The sequence below is a fragment of the Thermothelomyces thermophilus genome, chromosome 1 (assembly GCF_000226095.1).
Source record: "Thermothelomyces thermophilus ATCC 42464 chromosome 1, complete sequence".
Lineage (NCBI taxonomy): Eukaryota > Fungi > Ascomycota > Sordariomycetes > Sordariales > Chaetomiaceae > Thermothelomyces > Thermothelomyces thermophilus.
This window is the reverse complement of record NC_016472.1, coordinates 2,036,464-2,059,546: the sequence shown is the minus strand read 5'-3', so window position 1 is coordinate 2,059,546 and position 23,083 is coordinate 2,036,464. Positions and strand designations below refer to the sequence as shown.

Below are 23,083 nucleotides of genomic sequence, written 5' to 3'. Positions count from 1 at the left end.
AAACGAAAGAAAAGAAGTTGGGGGAGGGAATCGTGCGGATGCACATACTCCGGACGGATCGCTTTTACGGAACCGTTCAAGAAAAGTGCCTCTCTGAGGTCAGGTTAGGTATGTGTCTTTACACAAGTTCCTCCACTACAACTTCGTGTCTAATGTAGCCAATCAAAGTAAGTCTTGAGGGTATGATCGCCTCGTCACGTCGAAATCGCGACTCATCGAAGCTTGCTAAGATTGTCCAAACTCAAAGGACAAAAACTACCAAGGAAATAGCTAGCTTGGTTGTAAAGAAATATATGGAAGGCGTCTATATGCCAGTAACCTTACAAAGCAAACGCCGGTCGTAAATTTTGAGAGCAGAGATTTCCGAGCCTAGGTAGGTCGATATCTAAAAGTTGCAGGTCAGATACTTTAGTTGTACATACGGTAAAGGTATGTATGTATGTATGTACTGTACTGTACATATGTACTGTACATACATACATACCTGCTAGTCTGCCCATCAGAGAGGCGTGACAGCCCAGAAAGATCCTTGCTCGACACAATGCTGACCCCTCCAATTTGGGTGCGGCCAAGCAGCCCAACCCCGTCCAACAGCGGTCTGCAAAGCGGCAGAAGCGGCATGACGTTCTGAGCCAACCTCTCCCTTGCACAGTCTTCCCAGTTCCATCCCTCCCCCTTGACTGCCAGCCGTAGTGTATCTGGTGGAGAGCAGTCCGCGCCAACTTGTTTTCGCAGTCGCTGCGAGAACACCACGCCGCCGTGGCCATTTTCTTTTCTTGTTTTTATTTTTCGCAGACCCCGCGCACAGCTGTTGGCGCCATGACGACGGGCGCTTGAAGTCGGCTGCCGAATCACCCAATCCATCTCTGCCCGACTTCTGGCGCCACTACACATAGCCTTCGGTCACCGGGTGTCTTCGACATGTCGACCGCTTCCCGATCTTTGTACCATCCCAACCGCCGACTCGGCAGCGTGCAGAGCGTGCAGAGCGTGCAGAGCGTGCAGAGTGTCCAGAGCGTCCAGAGCGCACAGGATCGCGACCGCCACAGTCGCACATTGTCCAGAGCCCGCGCGGGAACCGTGAGCTACGACGATGCATACTCGTACGCCCTCCGCATCGCATACCTTCGCTATATCCTCCAGCCCAGGAAGAAGAGAAAGGAGTACATTAGCGCACCGAAGCCCAGGCCGCACCCGCGCGTTCACACCTCGAGCATCACCGAGCTTGTCAAGGAACTCGTTCCCACCGGCTCAACCTCGGTGAAGCTGCCCTCTGGTTTCCGCCATTCCCTCGAGAAGCGCATGTCCGGTGTCCTCCAGGGAATCGAGAGACTACCAGGATTCAGCGATGCCGCCGTAAAACGGACGTTTGCCGAGGCCTATACCGCCTTCACGGCCAAAGAGTTTCAGAAATCCATTGACAAGGACCGCAAGGTCGAACCCCTGGTCCTGATTTTCTACTCTGCTGCCTCAAAAGCGCAGGGGCGCGGCAAGTCCCCCGAGGATCACTCATGGAAGGTGCTTGTCGATAGGCACTTGGCAATGTTCATCAGACTGCTCAGTAACATTCTGAAGGATAAGGGGGATATCGAGCTGGTCACTCGCCTCAACACCCTCGAGAAGAAGCTCATGAGCAATGACCAGAGCCTGTACCTCGACACGGGCCAGGAAGACCATTCCTACGTCGAAGTAGACGTACCCCTGAGCTACGAGGTCAAGGACATGCCCATGGTGCAGCTCGTCGCCAAGATCTTTGGCGTGACCCACTCACAGGCTCAAACCGACATCGACAGAAATATGTCCGCATGGACCGAGGAGGCGGCGCTCAAGGACTACAAGTCGTACCAATTCAGGCTCGCTGCCGGTATGGCAGGGACCCTGCGGAAACAGGATTTTGACTTGGATGAAGCGTACGAGGAATGGCGCGCCGGGGAAGCCCCTCATTTGGCAACAATCTTTTCCGAAATTCTGACGGCCCGCCCCGATCTGAAGGGAGGATCCGGCGGAGGGACCGACAAACCACTCCCTGTCCGGCACTCCATGTATGAGGATCAGGCGTACGCGGAGCTGAGCAGAATGCTGTCCAACCCCGAGTCTCCTGCGCCCAGCGTCGACGCTTCTTTCGGCTTCCGGCCGCCCTCCGTCGATGAGACGTCTAGCATCCGGACCGTCGACGAGCCAAGCTATACTTTTATTCCTCCCGACCCCCGTGCCGTCTACAAGGTTATCCTGCAATATGTCGTGTCGTACGACCAGCTTCACTCCGATACGTCGGCTGCGCCCCTGTCCGAGGAGACGGCGAATTTCCTGACGGAACTCGCAGTGCGCTGGCGGATACCCCAGTTTTCTCGGCACGTCGCCTTCGTCGAGGTTACGACGCGCAAGTTTCTCGACCAAGAGCTGCCCCCGGAACAACTCTACGCTTGCCTGGACCTTGTGAAAGAGCGGCTGGAGGAGCCCAAGAAACCGGTCCCGATCCAGATGTACACATTGGGTTTGAGCGACATTGAGCTAACCAAGTGGACAATTATCGACTTTGCTGGCTATCAGCAGTCATTGAGGGACCTACATGACGCCCTGCTGCGGGACCTCTTCGCTCTCCTCATGCGCTGCTACGAGCCGAAGCCGCCAACCGTCGGCGTCGTCATGGCGCTGCTCAATAACCACGTCTACCCCGATCCCACCTTCACGCAGCGGCCCGAGGACGCCGCTGACTTTGCCCAGCAGCTCGACAATGGACTGCGCCAACAAGCTGCCAAGGTGTACCGCGACTTCCTGGATCACCACATACCACGCAGTCAACGAGAGTGGGATTTCGGACACGTGGTCAACCTAGGCAAGGCTGTGGTTGAACTCGCCGAACGCATCAAGAAACGGTACCGCAAGAACCCCGAGATCATGGGTGTCAGCCCCTTCAAGGCCCTGGTGGAGACGATCCTCCCTAGCTTCGAAGAGGACTGTCATGAGATCATCAAGCGCGTGCTGCAGACCTCCAAAGAGACCGGTATCGAGATCGCGATCGAGGACGGGTTTGACCTGTACAAGGAGCTCGTAGGGATTAGGAAAATGCACGCGCAGGCTCTTCCTGACAAGGCCTTTGCCTTCGACATCGAGGACCTACTCGGTGCTTTTGTCTGGCGCTGGATCAAGAACGTCGATGACAGGATGCCGGGATTCATCGAGGAGGCGATCAAGCACGACATGTTCAAGGTCCGGACCCGCCATGAAGGAGACATACCGACCGACGACGAGAGACACAGCGTCTCCATCATTGACGTATTCACCATGTTCACGCAGACAGTCGACCAACTGCTCCAGCTCGAGTGGAATAACGAGGTCCATCAGGCACGCTTCATGACGGCACTTGCCAAATCGTTCGCCGCTGGCATCGGGAGATACTGCGAGATTGTGGGGAGGCAGTTCGAGAAGGAGATGGATCGGCGGAGCGAACAGGAGGCAGCTGCGGCACAAAGGACGACGCAGGAGAAGCTCTTCCAGTACGCAAAGGACGCCTGGAATACCAAAGAGAAAATCGAGCCGTTTCAGTTCTACCCTCAGGTGAGCGTGGTCTTCCTCTTACCGCAACTTCCCAACGGCTCGTCGATGGCTGACCCTGGGCTAGTCGTTCGTCAAGTTCAACAACATCGAATGGGCGATGCAGGCCCTGGACAGGCTGGAGAAGCGAATGAACGTCGACGCCTGTGCCGAGCTACTCAATAAGATTGACGCGCCGAAGCAGCCGGTGAGGCGGCGGAAATATGTCTTCACGGTTAAGATCGTGGAGGGCGAGGAGCTGAAGGCCTGCGATCCAAACGGGTTTAGTGACCCATACGTGGTCCTTTGCGACGAGTACCAGAAGCGCCTCCACAGGACGAGGGTTATCCCTCGGAACCTCAACCCCCGGTGGGACGAGTCGGTGGATATCTCTGTGGAGGGACCGCTCAATCTCATCGCGACGATCTGGGATTACGACATGTTCGGAGACCACGACTTCGTCGGGCGGACGTCGCTGAAACTTGACCCGGTGCATTTTAGCGACTATCTGCCGCGAGAATTCTGGCTGGACCTGGACACGCAGGGGAGGATCTTGATCCGGGTCAGCATGGAGGGCGAGCGTGACGACATCCAGTTCCATTTCGGAAAGGCTTTCCGGCACCTGAAAAGGACGGAGCGGGACATGGTGCGGGAAGTGACGAGCAAGGTAAGCCCCGCCGTATTCTCATAGTAGGAGTAGTAGTAGTAGTGGTGGTGGTGGTGGTGGTGGTGGTGGCCAGTGGGCGGATGTTGACTAACCGAAAACAGCTCTCAATGCACATCAACACCTCCCTGTCCCACGAAGCCTTGCGCAACCTGCTCAACAAGGGCATCACGGCCTCAATGGCCAACCTCTGGAAGAAGAGGCAGTCCCAGACCGCCTCTGTCACCCCGGCGGAGGTGGAAAACGCGATCCAGCCTCTCTTCACCTACTTTGACGAAAACTTTGCCATCATGAAGCAGACGCTGACGGACGCGACCATGATGGCCGTCATGACGCGGCTTTGGAAGGAAGTCCTCCTGGCCATCGAGAATCTCTTGGTCCCGCCGCTCTCCGACAAGCCGTCGACGCAGAAACCGCTGACGCAGGCCGAGATGGACATTGTCTACCGCTGGCTGGAGCTGCTCTTCGGCTTCTTCAACGCACGGGATCACGAGACGGGGGAGATCCTCGGCGTGCCCGCCGACGTCCTCAAGTCGCCCAAGTACCACGAGCTGGCTTCGCTGAACTTCTTCTACTTTGACACCACCGAGAACCTGATCCGCACCTCGGAGCGCATGGCGGCCGCCAATGCCCAGCGGGCCCAGCAGCAGGCGCAGCAGGCCCAGAAGCAGCTTCAGAGCAGCCACCGGCTCTCGGCGCCGTCGCCGGGGATGCTCGGCGTGCCCTCGATCGGGGGTGCGTCGGGGGCCGGGACGGTTCCCTTTGGCAGCCTGGGGACGATCCGGCGGGGCAAGTCGATCATGATGAGCCGGAACCTGGGCACGATGCGCAAGGCCAAGGAGGAGAAGCGCAAGGAGGCGCAGGCGGACCCCAGCGACGATATGATCTTGCGGATCCTGCGCATGCGGCCCGAGGCGGCCGGCTACCTCAAGGAGAGACAGCGGCAGAAGGAACGCATGGCGGCGGCGCAGGCGGCGGCCCTGATCGTGCGGCAGAGCGTGAACCAGGGCTTGACGGGCGGCGGGCCTGCCTTTGGGGGCGCGCTGTACGGGCGGACCGGGGTCATGCCGAAAAGATGAAGAAGAAAGAGACTCGTGACCAAGTTCAAGGAGGTCTCCGAGAGTTTGGGAGAATGGAGTGGGGTTGGGGAAACGAAGAGTGACGATGCCATATTTGGGGTTTTGGCTTTTTTTTTTTTTTTATATGAACAGTGCAATGCGGTGCGGTGCGATATACCTTTCACTGCTTTTTACTTTTTCCTTGTTTTGTTTCCTCTTCTTCTTTTCTTTTCTTCGTTATGACACCTTGGGAACACCCTGGTTCTACTGTATCGGGAGTGCGTAGGTTGAGCGTATAGGGGGCGTTGGGGAACAGGCAATAATACCCGGCAGTTTTTTGTTATTTTTTTTCTCGACCTGCAGGCACCTATATACCTAAGAACGTTTGTGTGGATATGTTTGACAAGCCGATGGAGCGTTGACGATATGACTGATGGTTTGATATAATCTGATATGTCCATTTTTAAACAGCAAAGGATAGCCTACCGAGTGATATCCCATATCCCGTCAGTACCTAGTTATTCCACTGTACGTCTGTATAGTATGTACAGTATGTAATCCGTACATACAAGGAGCCAGGAAAGGAGGTCGCGATGCCAAGACTGGCTACGGGACGGCGGAAAAGATCGGAATGGATGCGTGGTTGGGGCCAAGCCACAGCGAGGCTGGGTGACTAGGGATATAAACCGATTCAAAGGCGCCGGTTTGCGACGGGACTGGCGATCAGAAGAAAACACACTGCACGAGGACGAGCGGTGAGAAGCAGTCTTCTTCTTCTTCTTCATCTGGGACCCAACTCGGAGCGGTGTTGCTTAGCCGAGACAAAGTTCCGGACCGGTCGTTCGGAAGATTCGAGACGCATTGGCGGCATTACGACATTGGCTGCATTAAGGACAGCGGCGCGAGGCAAGAAAATCTGGGAAGAAGTACGGATTAATCCGTACAGTACATACATACATACGGAGAAGGTACGGAATACACTAGTTAGTAGCCTGGTGCACGCGGCCAAACGGAGAGTCGGGCTCCATCGCCCAAACAAAAACAACCCAAACAGCAGCGCCCTGCATCCCACCCGCATAGCATCCCGCCACATCTTTCTGCATGCCGGCCTTACGAGTGCTGCGGTCGACGCAGCCGTTGCCCGCGGGATTCGGCCGACTCTCTGTTGCTGTTGTTGCGCAGCGTCCGCCTCCGGCCTTGCTGCAGCTGCTGCAGCAGCGCTTTGCAGCTCAGGCTTATCAAAATATGGCGCCAAAGCAGTTGACCCGCCCCGGCCAATCACAGACCCGTGGGCTGGCGTCACAGACGGGGCCCACCACTCACTCTGGAGCCCCTCCCCCGCCTTGGGCAGAGCCCGAGGGAGAAGCCCTCTCCGCCTCCGGAGCTGATTCTTCTGCTGCCGCTGCCACAAAACCATCGACTGCTCAATTGCATTCGCGAACTACCCAAATCGCACGGCACCTCCAGCAAGTCCGCAGCTACAGCTCAAGCAGCAGCACCACCAACCCCACTCCCGCTAGCACCATGGCTTCTTCCCCGTACACCGTCCGCAAGGTCGGCGCCCCCTACACGCTCGACCACCGCGTCTACATCGAGAAGGATGGCGTCCCCATCTCGCCCTTCCACGACATCCCGCTCTATGCCAACCAGGAGCAGACCATCCTCAACATGATTGTCGAGATCCCGCGCTGGACCAATGCCAAGCTCGAGGTGGGTGAATTAATTCAAAGCCCCCCTTTCCCCCAAAATATATCCTGTTAAGGTCCGACTTCATTGACATTGGCCGTCACCAGATCTCCAAGGATGAGCTCCTCAACCCCATCAAGCAGGACACCAAGAAGGGCAAGCTCCGCTACGTCCGCAACTGCTTCCCCCACAAGGGCTACCTGTGGAACTACGGTGCCTTCCCTCAGGTATGACGATTTATCTCATATGAGAGCTAGCCAGCTCCAAACACACAACTTGCTATCTTTGCAAGTTCACCGTACGCTAACCCTCGCTCTCTCCGCCAGACCTGGGAGGACCCCAACTCGATCCACCCCGAGACCAAGGCCAAGGGTGACAACGACCCGCTCGACGTGTGCGAGATCGGCGAGCTGGTCGGCTACACGGGCCAGGTCAAGCAGGTCAAGGTGCTCGGCGTGATGGCGCTGCTGGACGAGGAGGAGACGGACTGGAAGGTCATCGTCATCGACGTCAACGACCCGCTCGCTCCCAAGCTCAACGACGTCGAGGACGTCGAGCGCCACCTGCCGGGCCTGCTGCGCGCCACCAACGAGTGGTTCCGCATCTACAAGATCCCCGACGGCAAGCCCGAGAACCAGTTCGCCTTCACCGGCGAGTGCAAGAACAAGTCCTACGCCATGGACGTCATCCGCGAGTGCAACGAGGCCTGGGAGAAGCTCATCACGGGCAAGACTGCCGCCAGCAACATCGCCACGTAAGTCTTCCGCTTTCTCTTATTCCGTTTTTTTTTTTTTTTTTTTTTTTTTTCAAAGGAACTCTCGTTTGCTAACAAAGAGCCAGGACCAACCTGACGGTTGCCCACTCGACCAGCCGCGTCTCCCCCGACCAGCTGCCTCCTCTGCCCCAGAACCAGGACCTTCCGCCCGCCCCGATTGACGCCTCGATCGACAAGTGGTTCTTCATCAGCGGTGCCTCTGCTTAAATGGCTAGGTCATCATCAGGTTGTTGAGAGAGCGAGCATTTCTATTGAGCAGTGCCTTTTTCGTAGACAACCGGGTTCAAAAGGTCCAAAAAAATAAAATAGTTCCCAGTAAAACAAAATATAAGTTTTTTTCTGGACACTCTGGAAGTCCACCCCGGGTGCATTGTGTGGAGAGGGGTAAAAAAAAAAAAAAGGGCTCAAGTGGTATATATTCCAATCTTGTCGACCGAGGCAGAATCCCAAGATCAATCATCAAAAACGCCTTCCCAATGCTTTCTATAAGTACATGATGCAAGCAGATATCGTATCATTACAGACAAAATGTACAGCCCTCCTCCGTTCTACGTCGGAGAGCGCGTTTAGGCCTCGGCCAGATCTGCCTCCTTCTGGAGCATGCGCGAGTGCCGGTCGACTTCCTCGACGATGCTCTTGATGCCCATGTTCTCGCAGTCGAGGTTCATTTCCTTGCCGTCCTCTGCATTCCGAATGTCAGCATTCTTTCCCCTCACCACTGAAAGGTATCATTATGTGTGTGGAGGGGGTTATATATCTCTCTCTATATATATAACGTACTGAACTTGATGTACAAGGTGCTCGGCTCCTTCGACGTCCGCGGGAGCAGCTGCGTCGTGATGTTCATGCCCGACGAGCGGGCCGTCGGCGGGAGGAAGGAGAGGAAGAGCCGGGCGGACCGCGAGCGCGGCGAGAAGGGGTTGAAGCGCGTGGTCACGTCGGTGATGAAGCGGGTTATCATTTTCGATTCGTTTCTCTCTCTCCTCTCTCTCTCTCTCTCTCTCTCTCTCTCTCTTTCTTGGTTATACCCTTCTTCCTTGTGAACGGGGGGCCGGGGCCGTAAGGGACGTTCTGCAATTTGGCGAGCGTCGGAGACTTGTTGGGAGGTCGATTGGCGGCGATAGGACGAGGGAAAGCAGTTGTGGTGCCTCGGTGAGGGACGTTGCTCCGTGATTGGATCTCGAATTGGAAAATTGGTTGTTGAACGGTTGCGGCTGGATAGGTATGTAACGGAGATGAGACGGCGTGCCGTTTGGTGCGACAATGGCTCCGTTTTTGCGGCCCGTTTGCAAATGCCCCACATGCTGACGTTCTCGTTTCTTTCTCGACGAGTTACTGGTTCGTTCCTGGCCCGTGGATATTTGAAGATGCCAACTCGCTCCATGCCCCATCGGGGAACAACGCAACACCATCTCGAGGTTGTCGGTGGTTTCCTCCAAGGCGTCGGCCGCGCCAAATCAATTCGACACTTCAAAAGCTTGGGAACCTACAGGGCGGCCAGGCGAGGCATACGGATTGATACGGCACACGATGTCCTCGTTCGAATTGCTGCAAGAGCGCCTCGCCGCGCTTCAAGAGACGACGGCGCAGCTCCGCGAGCTCATCGACCGTCTCGCCAATGTCCAGTTCCAGCCGGGCTCGGTGCCTCTGAGCACCAGCGACGAGGACAACGTCGCCACCGAGCTGAGCACCGAGATCACCCAGATCCTGCGCGAGGAAGAGGAGGATCTGGAACTGCTGCAGGAAGAGATCATCGACCTGCGCTCCGGCCGCCCGGGAAGCGAAGCCGAGCACCGCAAGGCCCGGCTCAAAGATGGCGCCCAACGCCTCCAAGCCGAGCTCCGGGACTGCCGCAGCTCCTTCCGCAAGGCCCAGCTCTCGGCCCGCCGCAGCCTGGAAGCCGCCCAGAAGCTAGAGCGCGACCTCCTGCTCGCATCCTACATCACCGCCTCCGCATCCGCCTCCTCGTCCGCCATCCTCAGCAACCCCGATAGCAGCAGCAGCCCGCCTGACTCGCAGCCCCAGCCGGGCGCGACGACCCCCACGCCGCAACCGCAACCGCCACCGCCGCTATCCTCCGAGGAAGCCCGCAACCAGCTCCTGACGCCGCGCGGCCGCCGGCGGCAGCAGCAGCAACAGCTCGGCAAGAAGTATCGCGGCGGAACCGGCACCGGCGCCGGCGACGACGAGGCCGACGCCGCGGTGGCCGCGTCCAGCGACATCACGCAGGCGCTGCAGCGGACGCACGCGCTCATCGCGGGCGAGCTGGCCAAGTCGGCGTTCGCGGCGCGGACGCTGGCCGAGAGCACGGCGGCGCTGGCGGAGCTGCAGCGCAGCTACGAGGGGCTGGACGGCCTGCTCGCGCGCTCGCGCGACCTGCTCGGCGCCCTCCTCTCGTCCCAAAAGTCCGACACCTGGTACCTCCAGGCCGCCCTCCGCCTCCTCCTCGCCACCCTCGCCTGGCTCCTCTTCCGCCGCTTCCTCTACGGGCCCCTCTGGTGGCTCGTCTGGCTGCCCCTCCGCACCGGCTGGCGCCTCACCTCCAAGGGCGTCGCCTACCTCGGCGCTGACGGCGGCGGCGGCGACGGCAGCAGCAGCAGCAGCAGCGCCACCATGGCGGTCGTCGTGCCGGGGGAAGGGGGAGAGCAAGGGGGGCGGCCAAAGACGGTCGTCGTTGGCGTGGGGGAGGAAGGGGCCGTGCCGACGGTGAGGGTCGGGAGGGGCGAGACGAGTGAGGAGGGGAAACAGGGTGAGGAGGATGGCTCGATGGTTGATAAGGTCGGGAGGATGGTTGAGGATACTCTGAATCGGAGGGACGAGGAGGAGAAGGAGGAGGAGAAGGAGGAGGAGGCGGCGAACAGGACAGCTAGGGAGGACCCGGAGGACCGGCCGAATCCGAAGAAGAGGATGTGGGAAGAGGACGTTGGAGAGGGAGCGGGACGAGTGAGGGATGAGTTATGACCTCGACGACGAATGGTCATGTATTACCAATGGTTGATACCTAGCTGAATCCTAATTTATTTATTTATTTATTTTTATTTTGTTTACAAGGGGGGACCACATGTTATTGCTGCTGCTGCTGTTGTTGTTGTTGCTCTCCTCATGCTCCCGTCCAACTGAGAACCGACCAATCGAGTAACACTGTGAAGAATGATTGAATGCTATGATATCCAGTCTCTAGTGTCATGCTGATTGATCAGGAACACTTTGCTCATTGTATGGAATGCCAAATGATGATTTCACTCCTGACCTGCTGTCCCATACACGCTGCCGCTCCTGATATATACGCCTTGGAAAAAGAAATGGCCTCCACTCCATCCATGGTATTCTGTGTATGTATATAATATTGCCTTGTTTCGTCCAAGTCGTAAAGTCCGTCAACGTCGTTTATAAAGTCAAATACGTGCTATGCACCTCCCTAAAACATGAACCCAAAGAAAAAAGAAAAGAAAAAAAAGAAACCGGAGAAACTGAAAGACCCGGAAAGGGGGGGGGGGATGACAGAGGGGAGTTCTGACACTTATGTTCCATGAACATGAACCCAAGGCACGACCAACTTCTTTCACTCGGCAGCCTTCTTCACGATCTTCCCGACCGCCACAGCTCCCGCAAGCAGCAATATCATTCGAGGCAGCACCGACTGCCCGTCGCCGCTGCGGCCGCCGTCGCCAGCACCCGCCTCAGAAGCGGGCGCACTCGGACGCGACTTCTCCCGAGCCTCGCCGTCCGGCGAGAGACACCGCTGCAGCGGCAGACTCATTCGCCGCCGAGCCTCGACATCTCCCAGCGCGCCACGCAGCCCGACCTCGACGAAACGGGACCCGCGTCGGAGGCCGACGCCGAGGTAGCCCGCTGTCTGGGGCCGGCTGTCGCTGCCGTCGGCGTGCGACAAGAGCTGCTCGGCACCGGCGGGGCGCTGCCTGGGCTCGTCCGTGGATGGGCGGATGGTGTCGACTGAGTTGCGGAAGGCGGGTATGGTGCTGCTGTTGGCGAAGAAGGAGGCGGCGTCGGAGGAGATGCTGGAGCGGGTCGGCACGGGAGAGAGGTTGCAGAGTGTGGAGACGTCGGGGCTCGGGGCTAATAAATCGGGCTGATCCTTCGTGGCTTGTGGCGCTGGTGAGGGCGGCGCTGCTTCCGGAGTCGGCCTTTCGACCGTCGCAGGCTCTGCAAGACTGGAGGTCTCAGCAGAAGAGCCCGCGTCGGCCGCTTTGCCGGTTTCAGCTGACGAACCCGATGTATCTGGTCCGGACGGCGAGAGCTCGTTGGCGCAGGTTGCTACTGCGGCACATTTGTCACGGGGGTTTGTCCCCGGGGCCCCCGGCTCGGTGCACACATCCGTAGTGTCAAGCTCGGCAGCATGATCTCCGAGGGCTCCGCTGATCCCGTTAACCCTGATCTCGGGCCCGAACGCCTTGCCCCGAAGCCCACCGCTCGCCTCATCCTCGGCATCGACGTCGATCTCGGATTTGAGTCCACTAGGATCCTGTACGCCGACGCCATCCATCCTGACATGGCTGACAGCTTCGGGTTCCGTAGCCTTTCCCTCAAAATCCGGGACGCCAATGACAAGATTCTGCGTCGGTGCGTCAAGCTTGTCGCCGGTACTGGCCTCGTTGACGTCAGGAGCGGCATCAGTCTCGGCACCGGTGGTCTCCCTCGGGTCACCGTCGCTAACAATTTCGGGTGCCGGGGCCTCGGTACTTGCATCATCGCCGAGATGGTCAGACTTTTCGGCAGAATCGATACCTCGACAAGCGTTCTCTTCGGCAGCGGGCTCCTCCTCCTCCGCTTGCTGCTGCTGTTGCTGCTGCTGCTGCACCGTCGCAGAAGGTTCGGGTCCGCCAGCAACCTCATTGCCGGGGGCCAATCCTATACCGTCCACCTCGGTCCAGGCGTCGACGACCTTCGGTACCTGTTCCCCATTCGCATCCACTTGGCCGGGCTCAAGGAAGCTCTCGGTTCCTGGATGAGCCATCCCCGTCGCGACCTCGGCAACGACCAGAACCGCCGCCGGTTCGGGACCGCCTGCCGCTTTCGATTCACCTGCGACTAACGCCCCGGTGACGTCGTCCGGACCATTTCCCATCGCCTTGTCCTCGGCCGCTGGTTCGCTCCTGTGGGCATCAGGTTCCTCGGGCGCGAGCGGCGACTCGAGTCTGCCTTGCACAGGTTCGCCCTGGCTACTAGAGATAGGCAACTCCGAGGAGGCGTGGGCCGGCTCCTGACCCGGGTCCGATGTCTGGACTTCGGACTCGGCGGTGGGGAAGCACGACGCGAGGGGTGAACGACCGTCAGGCCCCGCGGCGAGCTCGGCCCCGAGGTGCGTGGTTTGAACCTCGGATTGGCCCTCAGGTTTTTCTGGGGAGCCTGCGAGTTTGTGCTCAGGGGAAGGGGTGGAAGGGCGTGATGTGTGTCCTTGTTGGCAGACGGCGTCTGGTGGTGTTTGGCGCGACAAATCCGAGGCGGGATCTCCTGGCATGCGTTGCGTGCTTGCATCACCGGGAGCATGTCCGGGTTCTTCGGCTGTCAGGCTCTGGCCTGCGGCTAACTGTGGCGAGGCTTGTTGGCAATCGGGGGACTCGTCCTCCGCAGGGCGATTCCCGTCTTCTTTGCAGTCCGGTTCGGGGACAGTCTCTGGATGCAGCTGGACCACACCACCCTCGGGCTCAGACTCCGGGTATACGTGTCGAAGGACGGCATCTTTGTCGCCCGGCGTTATCGGGAGACTCTGCCTCGGTGACGATGAACCCGTGCTCAGCTCAGGGGTCGATGGAGCAGTTGAGAAGTCGTCGTCGACTCTCGATCTTGGGAGCCCAGTCGGAGCACCCGCGAGGTTAGACTTGATGTCTTTCCCGGGCATCGAACTGCCGACATTCTCCTGAGCATCGACGAAAGTCCCCGGGCTGGAAACCGGCGGTGCATGCTTGCTTTCCGTTGATCGTGCGTCGGCTTGCTGATCCGCGGGTGCGGTAGCTGAGCTGGCAACTGGTGTGGCTTCTCCAAAGGAGATCCCTAACGGACTAGGCCCGAGGCTCGGCCCGTCGTCGCTCGACGTCATGGACTCGACGGCTTGGCCCCTGTCGGGAAGCTGCTCGGGAAGCTGCTGTTCCAGGGTCGTCTCCGTAACGGTTTGGTGACCAGAACCCTTGGCGCCAACGGTCTGGTGGTCTTCGGCGAGAGTCGAGGCGCTACTGACTCGGGTCCCCACGGATGATCTCCGCGACACCAAAGAGAAGGCCCGGGTGGGTTTGATTTCCGCAGCGGCGAGCAATAGCCCTCGGGTGTCGGGCAAGGGCGACTCCGGCTGCCCTGGCTCATGCGGCGGAGGTACGTGTTCGCTGGCGACGGAACTGGGCCGGCTACTGCCGTGCACGGATCCATCGCGTGCCGTCGTGAGGTAATCGATGGACCTCACGGATTCCGTGGACCGTCGAGAGAGGGAGAATACTCGTTGGGCGCGCGGCCTCGGTGAAACTTGCAAGTTGGCGAGCGCGGGCCGCTTCGCCGGCGAGGACCGTACGGACGAGGGTGAGCATCTCGGCGACGGCCCGTCAAAGACGGCCGACTCGGGCTGCTGCGGCGTGATGGGTCGAGCAGAGAAGTAATCGTCCTCATCCTCGGGGATGTCGTCAATGGAGCACGAGTCCTCGAACACCTTGTCGATGTCCTTCTGGATTCGGGCTCTTAGCCTGGTAACGAAGGCCTCTTGTGCGTCCTCGTGCGAAGCAAACGTCTCCTTTGGTCTTCCGCGCTTTTCGTGCGCGACGATGGCCTTGTCCAAGACGAGGTGTCCCCGCTTGTGGGCGGCGATGTGGATGGCTATGTTGTGCCCGCGGATGACGTCGCCGACTCCGGTCTGGATGCGGTCCAGTGCTGCTCGGATCGTGCGGCGGCCGTAGGACGCTTCTGGGCCGACGGTGAACTTGGCCGGCTCCCGGAGCGTCCAGCCGACACCTTTGAGTTCGACGATGCGCAGTTCAAAGTCGTTCAAGCCGTTCAGCGTTGCATCGGCCTCGTCCCTGACGCGCGAGAGATGCCTCTCGAGTTCGCAGAAGAAGGTCTCGCAGTCTCTGGCCTCTGGGTGCCGGAACAGCGCAAACTTGCCCCTGATGCTTTTCTGTACAGGATCGTGCGCCGGCCCGAGGCGGTTGACCACCCTGATACTGAGCTCGACCGTCTCGTCCTCCGGGTGAGCGTGATCGTGATCTGGCAGTCTGCAGCCTTGCAGATAATCGTCCAGCTCTCGTCTCTTCGCGTCCAAGCCCTGGTTGGCGAACTGCAGGACTCTCCAGAGCAGATCCTCGCTCATGAGGAGAGTCAACGGCGTGGTCTGCGTGCTCGTGACCTTAGTCCTTCTCTCGAAGGTCGGGACCTGCCGTTGCGGGTTCCTACTCCGAAAGCAGAGGTCGATGCTATACCCCGGCAAGGACTCGAAGGTCTGGGTGGCTTCGATGAAGCGAGAGGCGGGAACGGACAGAAGCGAAAGCGACCCGTCCCCGAATGAGGAGGACGCGGATTCGCTCTGGTCCGAGTCCGCCTCGGGTACCGGGGAGTCAAGCCATCGGAAGTCTTTGTCGTGGCGACGCAGAAAGAGCCCAATCATCCGATGGACCGCCAGGGTAACCTCCCTGGTGTGCGCAACGGTCAGGGGCTGTTTCTGGTACGAGCGGTAGGTTCTCTCGGCCCACTCGCCCTTCCCTCTCCTGACGACGCGGAAGGTCATCTCGAACCGCTGGGGTTTGCGCTCATACGTGTCCCCCTTGAACAGGTCGAGAGCGCCCGAGTCCTTGCGGGTTATGAGCTCCTCGGAGCAGCGCTCGATGCGGCGCACGAGGCCTCGGCATATCTTGTTGGTGGCCTGGAACCCGGGCGAGCTGCCATAGTTACGGCAGTATCTGGACCGGATGACGGGGTCGGTGAAGCGGATGTCGACGTGCACCACCAGGGCTGGCGCCGGCGCCGTGGGTGGCCCCGACTGCTCCTCGAAGACGGGAGACAGCAACGCCCTCTCGCGCTCCATGTCCATGTGTCGGTCCGCGTGTGCAGGCTCGAGCCGGGGAAAGGCGTCGCCCATGGCCAGGCGAGTCTTGGAGCGCGGCGAACCGTCGAGGAGACGGTGGTGAGGGTGGTGAGAATCCCACCAAGCCATCTCTCTCTTGTCTCTCCGTCCCTCGGTCTCCGCGTCACCGATGCTCGAGTCGTATCCGTAGTGGTGTGAGTCTACTGTGTAAGAGCGTGGGCTTGCTCCACTTGTTGACCACTCGAGGGACATGGTCCCGGCCTCTCTGTTGTGGGGTGGAGGGGTCGGCTTTTGATTATTGAGGCAATCCGCCCTGATGGAACCGATTCTGGAAGCACAAGGGGCTTCGCAGGCCGCCTAGGGAACCATGTATCCTGCCCTCCCGAACTGGCGCCAATTGAGGAAGTGGGATGGATGAGAAGACGCGAGTCTGGCAGGCGCGGCCAGGTAGGCACAGGTACGGCAAAGTAGAGAATGCCGCTGTCCGATCTGACTTTACCCCTCGGTCGGATTACCCCTCGGTCGGAATGGTAAACACGAAACAAGGCCAATCTGCCATGTCACCAAGCTTGTGTAAACCCTTCACGTGGCGCCAGGCAGGCTCTCATGCGAGAACCTACCAACCTCTTGGGTGCACGGCTGGCTGTGTGCTGTAATCCGTACATCCGTCGAGATCCCCTAGTGAAGAGTAACTCATCTTTGAACCCAAGAGTGGCGCAAGAGCGCCCTGCAGTGTGTGATGGGGCGTATGGCAGCAGCCCTGTCCAAGTCATTGTCCCAATCATCCGACCGGGGCCCATCGTCAGCCGATTGGGACGTAAGAAAACGCGAGACCCATAGTAAAGGGCTGCCCTGGCTTCAGGCTGCCAATCCGGTCTGACACGTAGTCGCTTACAAGAGCGCCGCCAGCCAGCCTCGGCCTCATTTTCTTCTGCATGGCGTCGGGTGGATGAACCCTACACGTACGGATCACCCTAAAAAAGACGGTTCGCTTATCGCGGGCTGGGATCGATCGGCCCAATGAGCCGAGGAAGATGCAACAACAAGGCGCCCACTTGGGAGCTGAAAAACACAAGCTCGTGACGGGTCTTCAGGCTTGCTGCCGGCTTTGGGCGGGGTGTGAAACAGCCCGACCCAGCCACGCCTCCGTGGGCGAAACGCGGGTCGGGACACTCCCAGCCCCCTCCAAAGGAGGGATATGGAGACCCGGAGTCTCGCTTCCCGGCCGAGCAGTTGCTGCCCATAAAGATCGGGCTCTCTCCGCTCCCCGTTGACCTTCATTGCGGGCACCTACCGGCCTTCGCAGCCAGTGAGAGACCGGCAGCGGGGAGCCTGAGGGAAGAAGATGGAAGTTGCAACCAAGAAAAGGATCCAATGGCGGCCTGAAGCCCTGAACTGTACCTAATCGGCAAGTCAGCTTCCCGCAAATCGGAAGCCTCCTGGCGCCAACTTTTGTTAGAATCTCAGTGTGGAAGTCGAGCCCAGCCCCCGGTAGCATGGCATGTGGGGCTGACAACTGGCATTGTGGAGGTCAATTGCCACTCAGTGGCTGCAACCGTAGCGCCCAAGGTAAGAAATGGATGCCTTGGCAAGCTGGGCATCTCGGTGATTGTTCAAATCAGGTTCAAGAAGAAAGAACTACGGAGTTCAGGAAGAGAAAATACCAAAAAGGAAGGCAGAGAAAAGGAGAGGAAGCGAGAAAGGGGAAGAAGGAAGCATGATGCAAAAAGAAGACTCAATACAGAAGAGGACGGCGGGGAGGGAAATGTTTAACCCTTTTCAGCTTTAAGCTCCCCGAGCAACTCGGGTTCTCTCTCATCAGCTAGAGTTGCACAGCGCCCCAAGCCTGCAGCCAGAATGGTTATTAATAAGCTGATGTCAAACAACGGCGTACGCCTTTCACCAGGTCGCACTCCTTTAAATCTTCAGCTTGAGGTTCCATGCTGTATTCGACTTAGACAACCCGTCTGAACTGCCCGTTTTTTTTAATTTTTTTTGGGAACGATTGAGTTCTACCTAATAGTTAAGTTACCTCACTTCGAAGAAAGCCCGAGACTTTCTCAACCAGATAATATTCCGAGCCGGACTTACAAGAGCGGCATGACATACAAAAGAAGAAGAACATAGAGAGGAAAACCACACCTGAAGTTCTGTAGACAACCTTTACAAGTGTTACAGGATTTGACTGCCAGTGGGTCAGATCTGCCTGACCCACCAACAGGGATGATAGACCAGGGTTCGACATGTATTTACATAGTAGACAGCACCTCCAAGTGCCTCTGGCACTTGGAACAATAAACGCATTTTATCACCACTTCTGCAGACCTATACCATTTGGTCCAGGAGTGCCCCCACGGCGCGAATACCGCTGTGGTGTCGTATTATTGCAGCCTTCTGAGCTGTAGCGATTTGCAGCCTTTGGAGCTGTAGCAACAAGGTATAACGTGACAGTGGAAGCAAGCAGGCGGATCGTAACATTGAGTGGAAAAGCCGCATTGGGAGGAAAATAGTCAGGGCATTTTGTTTGATTCTCGAGAGAAAACTTGAATTATGATGCTTGAATCTCAGGATGCTCGATACCGAATGGAAGGATAGATGTGGCCTCAAGTGGACTGACTGTTAGGAAGGTTGAGAATCACATCAACCGTAAAGAAACGAGGTGTTGAGAATGGGAAGTCAAACGCAAATCAACTGCAAGTTCAGCATTTATCATGTCAATGTGGATGAAAGAACCGCCCGGATTCTTGCTGGGAAAAGGGGGTAACTGCATAACATCGCCCTCCATATACTGTTTGCCCCCCCTTTGAGTGGAGTTTCCAGGCTCTTATTTTTGGGTGAAAACAGTCCTTACTCCCCGTCGGACCAAAGAGTCTTGGTCCGGGTAACGTTTAGACCATGATGTCTCTCTCTCTCTCTCTCTCTCCCTCTTCCCCGGTTAGATTTCGAAACTCCAGAGCCGCCTCCTAAGCCCTGGGCTCTCCCGAAACTACACCCTGAGCCCCTTTCAGGTCTCTCATCCACCTCACAGTCTCGCCTACCTAATAATTACCGGACAGCCATGGGCAGGAAGAAGAAGTCTCGGGTAATCGTCCAGGAGTTCGACGACTACTTCGGTACCGGCACGCTCCAGGACTGGCAGCGCCTCTGTCGGGATGTCGGCCTCAGCGGGGACCTCCCAAGCATCTCCCAGTGTCGGAAGGTGATTACCACCTAATTACTTAGTCCATCAAGCCTCCCCTCCTCTTAAACCCATCTTCCTCGGCAGCCCGCTACCACATAACAGGAGACGAACGGGAGTACTAATAATAAGACGAACTCGGTCTATGACAGGCGCTAAAGACCGTTCACGTTAACATCCACGACCTCCTCGAGGCCGTCAAGCACGGCAAGCAGCCACAGCGGTTTCCTAATGTCCAGAAGCTGGTGCACTACACGATGAGGACTGGCAGATTCTTTCCGAAGGACAAGGTTAAGGAGATGGGGCCGGTCAAGGCGCTGATGCGGCGGATCCTGTGAGGTCCCACACATGCGGGCGCGTTCACTCTTTTGTACAATATCTGCTGTTGAGCTTCGAGGTGCGATGGAATAATACCTGAGACGAGTAATCCCATCCGATCCCATTGGATATCTAGATACCTTGCGCCCCTTTTCTCCCCCTCTTCTGTTTTTCCTTCCCCCTTCAATGTCCCGCGGATAGATGCACCGCGCGTCTCTGCCCGGGGGGGCTCACGAATCCCCAACCCGCAACCCGCCCTTCCCCACCAATCAGCCCCTGATCTCCCATAGCCGGATCTTGCCCACGTCGTTGCCCACCGCGAGCAGATCGCTCGCCGGGCTGAAGGCGACCGCCGTGATGCGGCCCAGCGGAGTCTGGTCGGTCGGCCAGTTGCGGTAGACGGTGCAGCTGGGCAGGTGCACCAGCCGGAGCGCGTCCTTCTTGTGGTAGCTGCCGAATGCGAGCAGCTGCCCGTCGGGCGCGAAGGCGACTACCGAGATGGACGTCGTCAGCTGCTCGAAGGTGCGCGCCGGCTCCGGCAGCTTCTTGATCTCCACCGCGGGCCCTGTACCCTGCTGCTGCTGCTGCTGCTGCTGCTGCTTATTGTTGGCAGCCGGACCCGTACCCGCACCTGTCGTCGACGACGACGACGACGACTTGTGCTTCACCACCAGCTCGTTCCGGTCGTAGATGTTGAGCACGCCGCTGTTGGACCCGACGGCGACCCAGCGATCGCCGCCGATCTCGGCCGGGCCGTTCCGCCCGCCGAGGGCCAGCACCGTGCCGCCGATGGACCCCTCGTCGCGCCAGATGCCCACGGTCCGCCGGGTGGCCATGCTCCACTCGGTAACCTGGCCGTCCTTGCCGGCGATGGTCAGCCCCTGGCCGTCGCTCCACCAGGCAAAGTCGGCGACGCCGCCGCGGCCGTCGACGCGCGCCTGCGCGACCCACTGCATGGTGGCGACGCTGACGATGTTGAGCATCCCGCCGCCCTTCTTGTCGCTCGCGGCCAGCGCCAGGTACCGGCCGCAGGGGCTGGCGCGGAACCGCTCCATGGTGCGGTGCTCCTTCTGGTGGCCCTGGATCTTGGACACCTTGTTGACCACGCCCGAGGCCAGGTTCCAGCTGTGGAAGTAGCGCCGCCGGCCGGCGAAGACGACCTCGTCGCCGTCCGGGCCGACAAAGGCCGCGCGCCGGAGGTCGGTGCGCTTCACTTGGACCGACGTCAGCGCCGGGTTGGGCGTCGGGTGGGCGGACGGGTCGATGTGGTGGAGGTACATGACGGAGGAGGTGCTGGAGGACAGGAGGATGGGGCGGCGCGGGTGGAAGGCCAGGGAGGAGACGGCGGCCTTGTGCGCGTCGGGAATGTCGCGGGTCCGCTGGATGTCGATGGTTTCCGGGCGCAACTTGCGGCGCTTGCGGGAGGAGCCGTCTCGTGAGCTCGTCGGGGCGGCAAACGAGTTGGCGTCGCGCAGGAAGGCGTCCAGAGGAAGGGGTGCCTCGATACTCTCGCCGTCGCTGTCGACCTCCATGTCGGAGTAGTCCGAGAGGGAGTCCGAGCCGGCCGAGGAGCGGCGTCTCCTCCGCTTGGGGCCCGCGGTTGCGTCCTTAGCCCACTCCGGGAGGGGGTAGAGGCGGAGGTATTGTTGCCGTAACCGCTTTGCGTACTCGGTGCCGCTGACGATGTCCTCTGCCTCGGTAGTCCTGAGTTTCCTGAGCCGTGTGGCGCCAGCGAGAGAGACGGTCAAGCGCTCGTCATCGCTGTCTACCCACGCGGGAGCCTCCTCTCCTTCCTCGGCTTGTGGAGCCTGCTGCGCTGCTGCTGGTGGTGCTACTTCGAGACCATCGTCCGAATCGGCCCCCGTGTCGAGCGTGAAGAGCATCGAATCGGAGACGTGCTCGTGGCCTGTGGCGTCCTCATCTTCGGCGGCCGTTTTGACGAGTGCCTTTGCGTCTGTGACGGCGGGGAGGAAGTCGTCGCGGAACAGCTGCTGGCGAAATGTCTCCTTGCTCCCTAGTACAAAGCGCTCCAGCTCCTCCTCGTCAGAATCTTTGTCGAGAAGGGCAGCTCTCCTCTTCTGGGCGAGATCATCCTCGTCATCGTCGTCGTCGTCGTCGTCGGAACTGGACAGGACTTCGTCGTCAAAGTTGGCAAATGAGCCCTCGTCAGAGAACAATTCATCTTGTTGATTCTGGCGGCGCCTCGACATCTTGACGGCATAGAACGGCTGAAAGATTGGGGTAGTATGTGTTAAAGAACGGAGGGGCAGGTCAATTGGGATCGCATGGCATAACTTTTTTTCTGGATCGCTCGCAGCCTTGCAGAAGCCAAGAAGCGCCAAGTGGGGCCGGGTCGGTCCCCAGCAAGCAGCCTCGGGAGGTTTGAAGTGTACAACAGGCAGCACTTTGAACTCGTTGCAGAACTGTAAAAGTGACTAATCAAGGCACAATCGCCCGCCTGCTTGTTGCTTGCTGGACCTGTCCAACCGAAAGACGACCCTCAAAATGTAGGGCTTAGTTAGACACGAGCCTCGACAGATACAATCTAGTATCGAAAGTGCAGATGTTGAACAACAGCAAAAAAAAAGCAATGGGAAGAAAAATAATGAAGATAAGGTCAGAAGGAAAAAAAAAAAAGGAAAGGGAAGGGAAGGAAAGGAAAGGAAAAAAGGGCATTACAATATATCTACTCAAGGTTTGTGCGCCTTCTGCCACACATCAGCTCCCTTTCGCTATCTCCCTTAGATTACCAGAGCGCCAACCAAGCCCGCTAGCCCGAGCCAGGCGATCCCCCCTTTCCGGCTGGCCGCGCCGTTAGCAGTCGTCTCCACCGACGTCGCGTCTCCCGGCGCAAACATGACGGGCACGCTGGCGTCGGCCGACTCAAGGATCTGCTCGGGGTCCAGGAGCGGGTTGTCCAGGGCGTCGCACGACGGCCGCTCGTCGCTGGCCGGGATGCTGTTGGTGACCGAAATGGGCAGGTCGAAGACGGTGTAGTGGTCCTCGCCGTTGAGGCGGAAGGATTGGCGGATGGAGATCTTAAGAGGAGGAGGAGGGGGGGTTTCACGCAACGAGTGTTAGTCTTGCGAGTGCGTAGTACATGTACTCTTCTCAGGTGCCAGATGGCAGTAGAAAAGAAGGATGAGGAGGCGGGGAGCTTACGTTATAGACGCCCCGGTCGGTGTCGCCCAGTCCTTGCTCCTCCCCGCCGTCGCCGACCAGGCAGTCTGGCCAGGTCCACTTGACGTGCTTGACTGTGCTGCCGGGCTCCTGGAACATGATGTCGCCCAGGCTGGCGTTGTTGGCTGAGGCGGTGCCGTTGGTGATGGTGAAGTTGCGGCCCGTCTCGTAACTGGACATGAAGATGCTGATGTTGTAGATCATGCTCCTGCTGTCTTCGGGATAGGGAGGAAGTTGAAGGCGGCCATTGGCGGACACGTCCAGGGCGACTTCAATGAAGTCTATGGTATGGGGGAAGAAGGTAGTCATGATCAGTATGGGCCAAGCCGAGTGCGGTGCGAGGAGCTGAACAAAGAAGAAGCATACCTCCTCCAAGGGGTGTGCCCGGCTGCGGGGCATCGACGATAACTAGGCCTGGCGTGAAAATCTGGCCGTTGGCGATGGTGAAGTTGGCCGCTGAGGACATGCCGGCAGCGAACAGCAGCGCTGCTCCCGCGTATGCAGTTAGGGATTTGGTGGCCATGATCCTGCCGACAGGGAAGGGGAAAAGAAAAAAAAGAAGACAACGCAAGTAGGTAGATTCCGAGGAATATTATGTTGAATATCGAGGTGTATCTCTCTTCGTTCTTGACTGCTATGACAAAAGGCAATTCTCGGCGTCTAGAAACAG

General features: G+C 58.6%; 8 protein-coding genes across 8 annotated transcripts; 4 read left to right on the top strand and 4 right to left on the bottom strand.

Moving 5' to 3' along the window:
• The first annotated feature begins 624 nt into the window (after positions 1–624).
• MYCTH_2295044 (uncharacterized protein) lies at positions 625–5,454 on the top strand. The gene is made up of 3 exons (XM_003658748.1): positions 625–3,558; positions 3,623–4,201; positions 4,303–5,454. Exons 1-3 carry the CDS (start codon positions 922–924, stop codon positions 5,275–5,277), a joined length of 4,191 nt encoding a protein of 1,396 aa, XP_003658796.1. The 5' UTR covers positions 625–921; the 3' UTR covers positions 5,278–5,454.
• An 821-nt stretch (positions 5,455–6,275) lies between these two features.
• On the top strand, positions 6,276–7,962 carry MYCTH_2295040 (uncharacterized protein). The gene is made up of 4 exons (XM_003658747.1): positions 6,276–6,966; positions 7,050–7,169; positions 7,269–7,696; positions 7,783–7,962. Exons 1-4 carry the CDS (start codon positions 6,781–6,783, stop codon positions 7,922–7,924), a joined length of 876 nt encoding a protein of 291 aa, XP_003658795.1. The 5' UTR covers positions 6,276–6,780; the 3' UTR covers positions 7,925–7,962.
• Positions 7,963–8,101: 139 nt separating this feature from the next.
• On the bottom strand, positions 8,102–8,934 carry MYCTH_2295039 (uncharacterized protein). The gene is made up of 2 exons (XM_003658746.1): positions 8,498–8,934; positions 8,102–8,399 (listed from the first exon to the last, which is right to left on the bottom strand). The coding sequence occupies exons 1-2, from the start codon at positions 8,676–8,678 to the stop codon at positions 8,284–8,286; spliced, it is 297 nt and encodes a 98-aa protein (XP_003658794.1). The 5' UTR covers positions 8,679–8,934; the 3' UTR covers positions 8,102–8,283.
• Positions 8,935–9,035: 101 nt separating this feature from the next.
• Positions 9,036–10,790, top strand: MYCTH_2295038 (uncharacterized protein). Its single transcript, XM_003658745.1, has one exon. The coding sequence runs from the start codon at positions 9,248–9,250 to the stop codon at positions 10,676–10,678; it is 1,431 nt and encodes a 476-aa protein (XP_003658793.1). The 5' UTR covers positions 9,036–9,247; the 3' UTR covers positions 10,679–10,790.
• Positions 10,791–11,170: 380 nt separating this feature from the next.
• MYCTH_2295037 (uncharacterized protein) lies at positions 11,171–16,143 on the bottom strand. Its single transcript, XM_003658744.1, has one exon. It carries the CDS (start codon positions 15,789–15,791, stop codon positions 11,280–11,282), a length of 4,512 nt encoding a protein of 1,503 aa, XP_003658792.1. The 5' UTR covers positions 15,792–16,143; the 3' UTR covers positions 11,171–11,279.
• Positions 16,144–18,795: 2,652 nt separating this feature from the next.
• On the top strand, positions 18,796–19,253 carry MYCTH_2114467 (uncharacterized protein; the record flags this gene model as incomplete). Its single annotated transcript, XM_003658743.1, has 2 exons — positions 18,796–18,936; positions 19,068–19,253. The coding sequence occupies 2 exons, from the start codon at positions 18,796–18,798 to the stop codon at positions 19,251–19,253; spliced, it is 327 nt and encodes a 108-aa protein (XP_003658791.1).
• A 125-nt stretch (positions 19,254–19,378) lies between these two features.
• Positions 19,379–21,540, bottom strand: MYCTH_2295034 (uncharacterized protein). The gene has a single exon (XM_003658742.1). It carries the CDS (start codon positions 21,441–21,443, stop codon positions 19,503–19,505), a length of 1,941 nt encoding a protein of 646 aa, XP_003658790.1. The 5' UTR covers positions 21,444–21,540; the 3' UTR covers positions 19,379–19,502.
• A 92-nt stretch (positions 21,541–21,632) lies between these two features.
• On the bottom strand, positions 21,633–22,775 carry MYCTH_2295033 (uncharacterized protein). Its single transcript, XM_003658741.1, has 2 exons — positions 22,396–22,775; positions 21,633–22,271 (listed from the first exon to the last, which is right to left on the bottom strand). The coding sequence occupies exons 1-2, from the start codon at positions 22,720–22,722 to the stop codon at positions 21,975–21,977; spliced, it is 624 nt and encodes a 207-aa protein (XP_003658789.1). The 5' UTR covers positions 22,723–22,775; the 3' UTR covers positions 21,633–21,974.
• Between the last annotated feature and the right edge of the window lie 308 nt (positions 22,776–23,083).

Excerpts from the sequence above, each read along its gene's own strand:
- MYCTH_2295044 (XM_003658748.1), top strand. The coding sequence starts at position 922 with ATGTCGACCGCTTCCCGATCTTTGTACCATCCCAACCGCCGACTCGGC. Across the intron at positions 3,559-3,622 it reads CGTTTCAGTTCTACCCTCAG|TCGTTCGTCAAGTTCAACAA; the intron begins GTGAGCGTGGTC and ends ACCCTGGGCTAG. Across the intron at positions 4,202-4,302 it reads TGCGGGAAGTGACGAGCAAG|CTCTCAATGCACATCAACAC; the intron begins GTAAGCCCCGCC and ends AACCGAAAACAG.
- MYCTH_2295039 (XM_003658746.1), bottom strand. The coding sequence starts at position 8,678 with ATGATAACCCGCTTCATCACCGACGTGACCACGCGCTTCAACCCCTTC. Across the intron at positions 8,400-8,497 it reads CACCTTGTACATCAAGTTCA|AGGACGGCAAGGAAATGAAC; the intron begins GTACGTTATATA and ends TTCGGAATGCAG.
- MYCTH_2295033 (XM_003658741.1), bottom strand. The coding sequence starts at position 22,722 with ATGACTACCTTCTTCCCCCATACCATAGACTTCATTGAAGTCGCCCTG. Across the intron at positions 22,272-22,395 it reads CCGACCGGGGCGTCTATAAC|ATCTCCATCCGCCAATCCTT; the intron begins GTAAGCTCCCCG and ends CCTCCTCTTAAG.
- MYCTH_2295040 (XM_003658747.1), top strand. The coding sequence starts at position 6,781 with ATGGCTTCTTCCCCGTACACCGTCCGCAAGGTCGGCGCCCCCTACACG. Across the intron at positions 6,967-7,049 it reads GGACCAATGCCAAGCTCGAG|ATCTCCAAGGATGAGCTCCT; the intron begins GTGGGTGAATTA and ends GGCCGTCACCAG. Across the intron at positions 7,697-7,782 it reads GCCGCCAGCAACATCGCCAC|GACCAACCTGACGGTTGCCC; the intron begins GTAAGTCTTCCG and ends ACAAAGAGCCAG.
- MYCTH_2295037 (XM_003658744.1), bottom strand. The coding sequence starts at position 15,791 with ATGGGCGACGCCTTTCCCCGGCTCGAGCCTGCACACGCGGACCGACAC.
- MYCTH_2295038 (XM_003658745.1), top strand. The coding sequence starts at position 9,248 with ATGTCCTCGTTCGAATTGCTGCAAGAGCGCCTCGCCGCGCTTCAAGAG.
- MYCTH_2295034 (XM_003658742.1), bottom strand. The coding sequence starts at position 21,443 with ATGTCGAGGCGCCGCCAGAATCAACAAGATGAATTGTTCTCTGACGAG.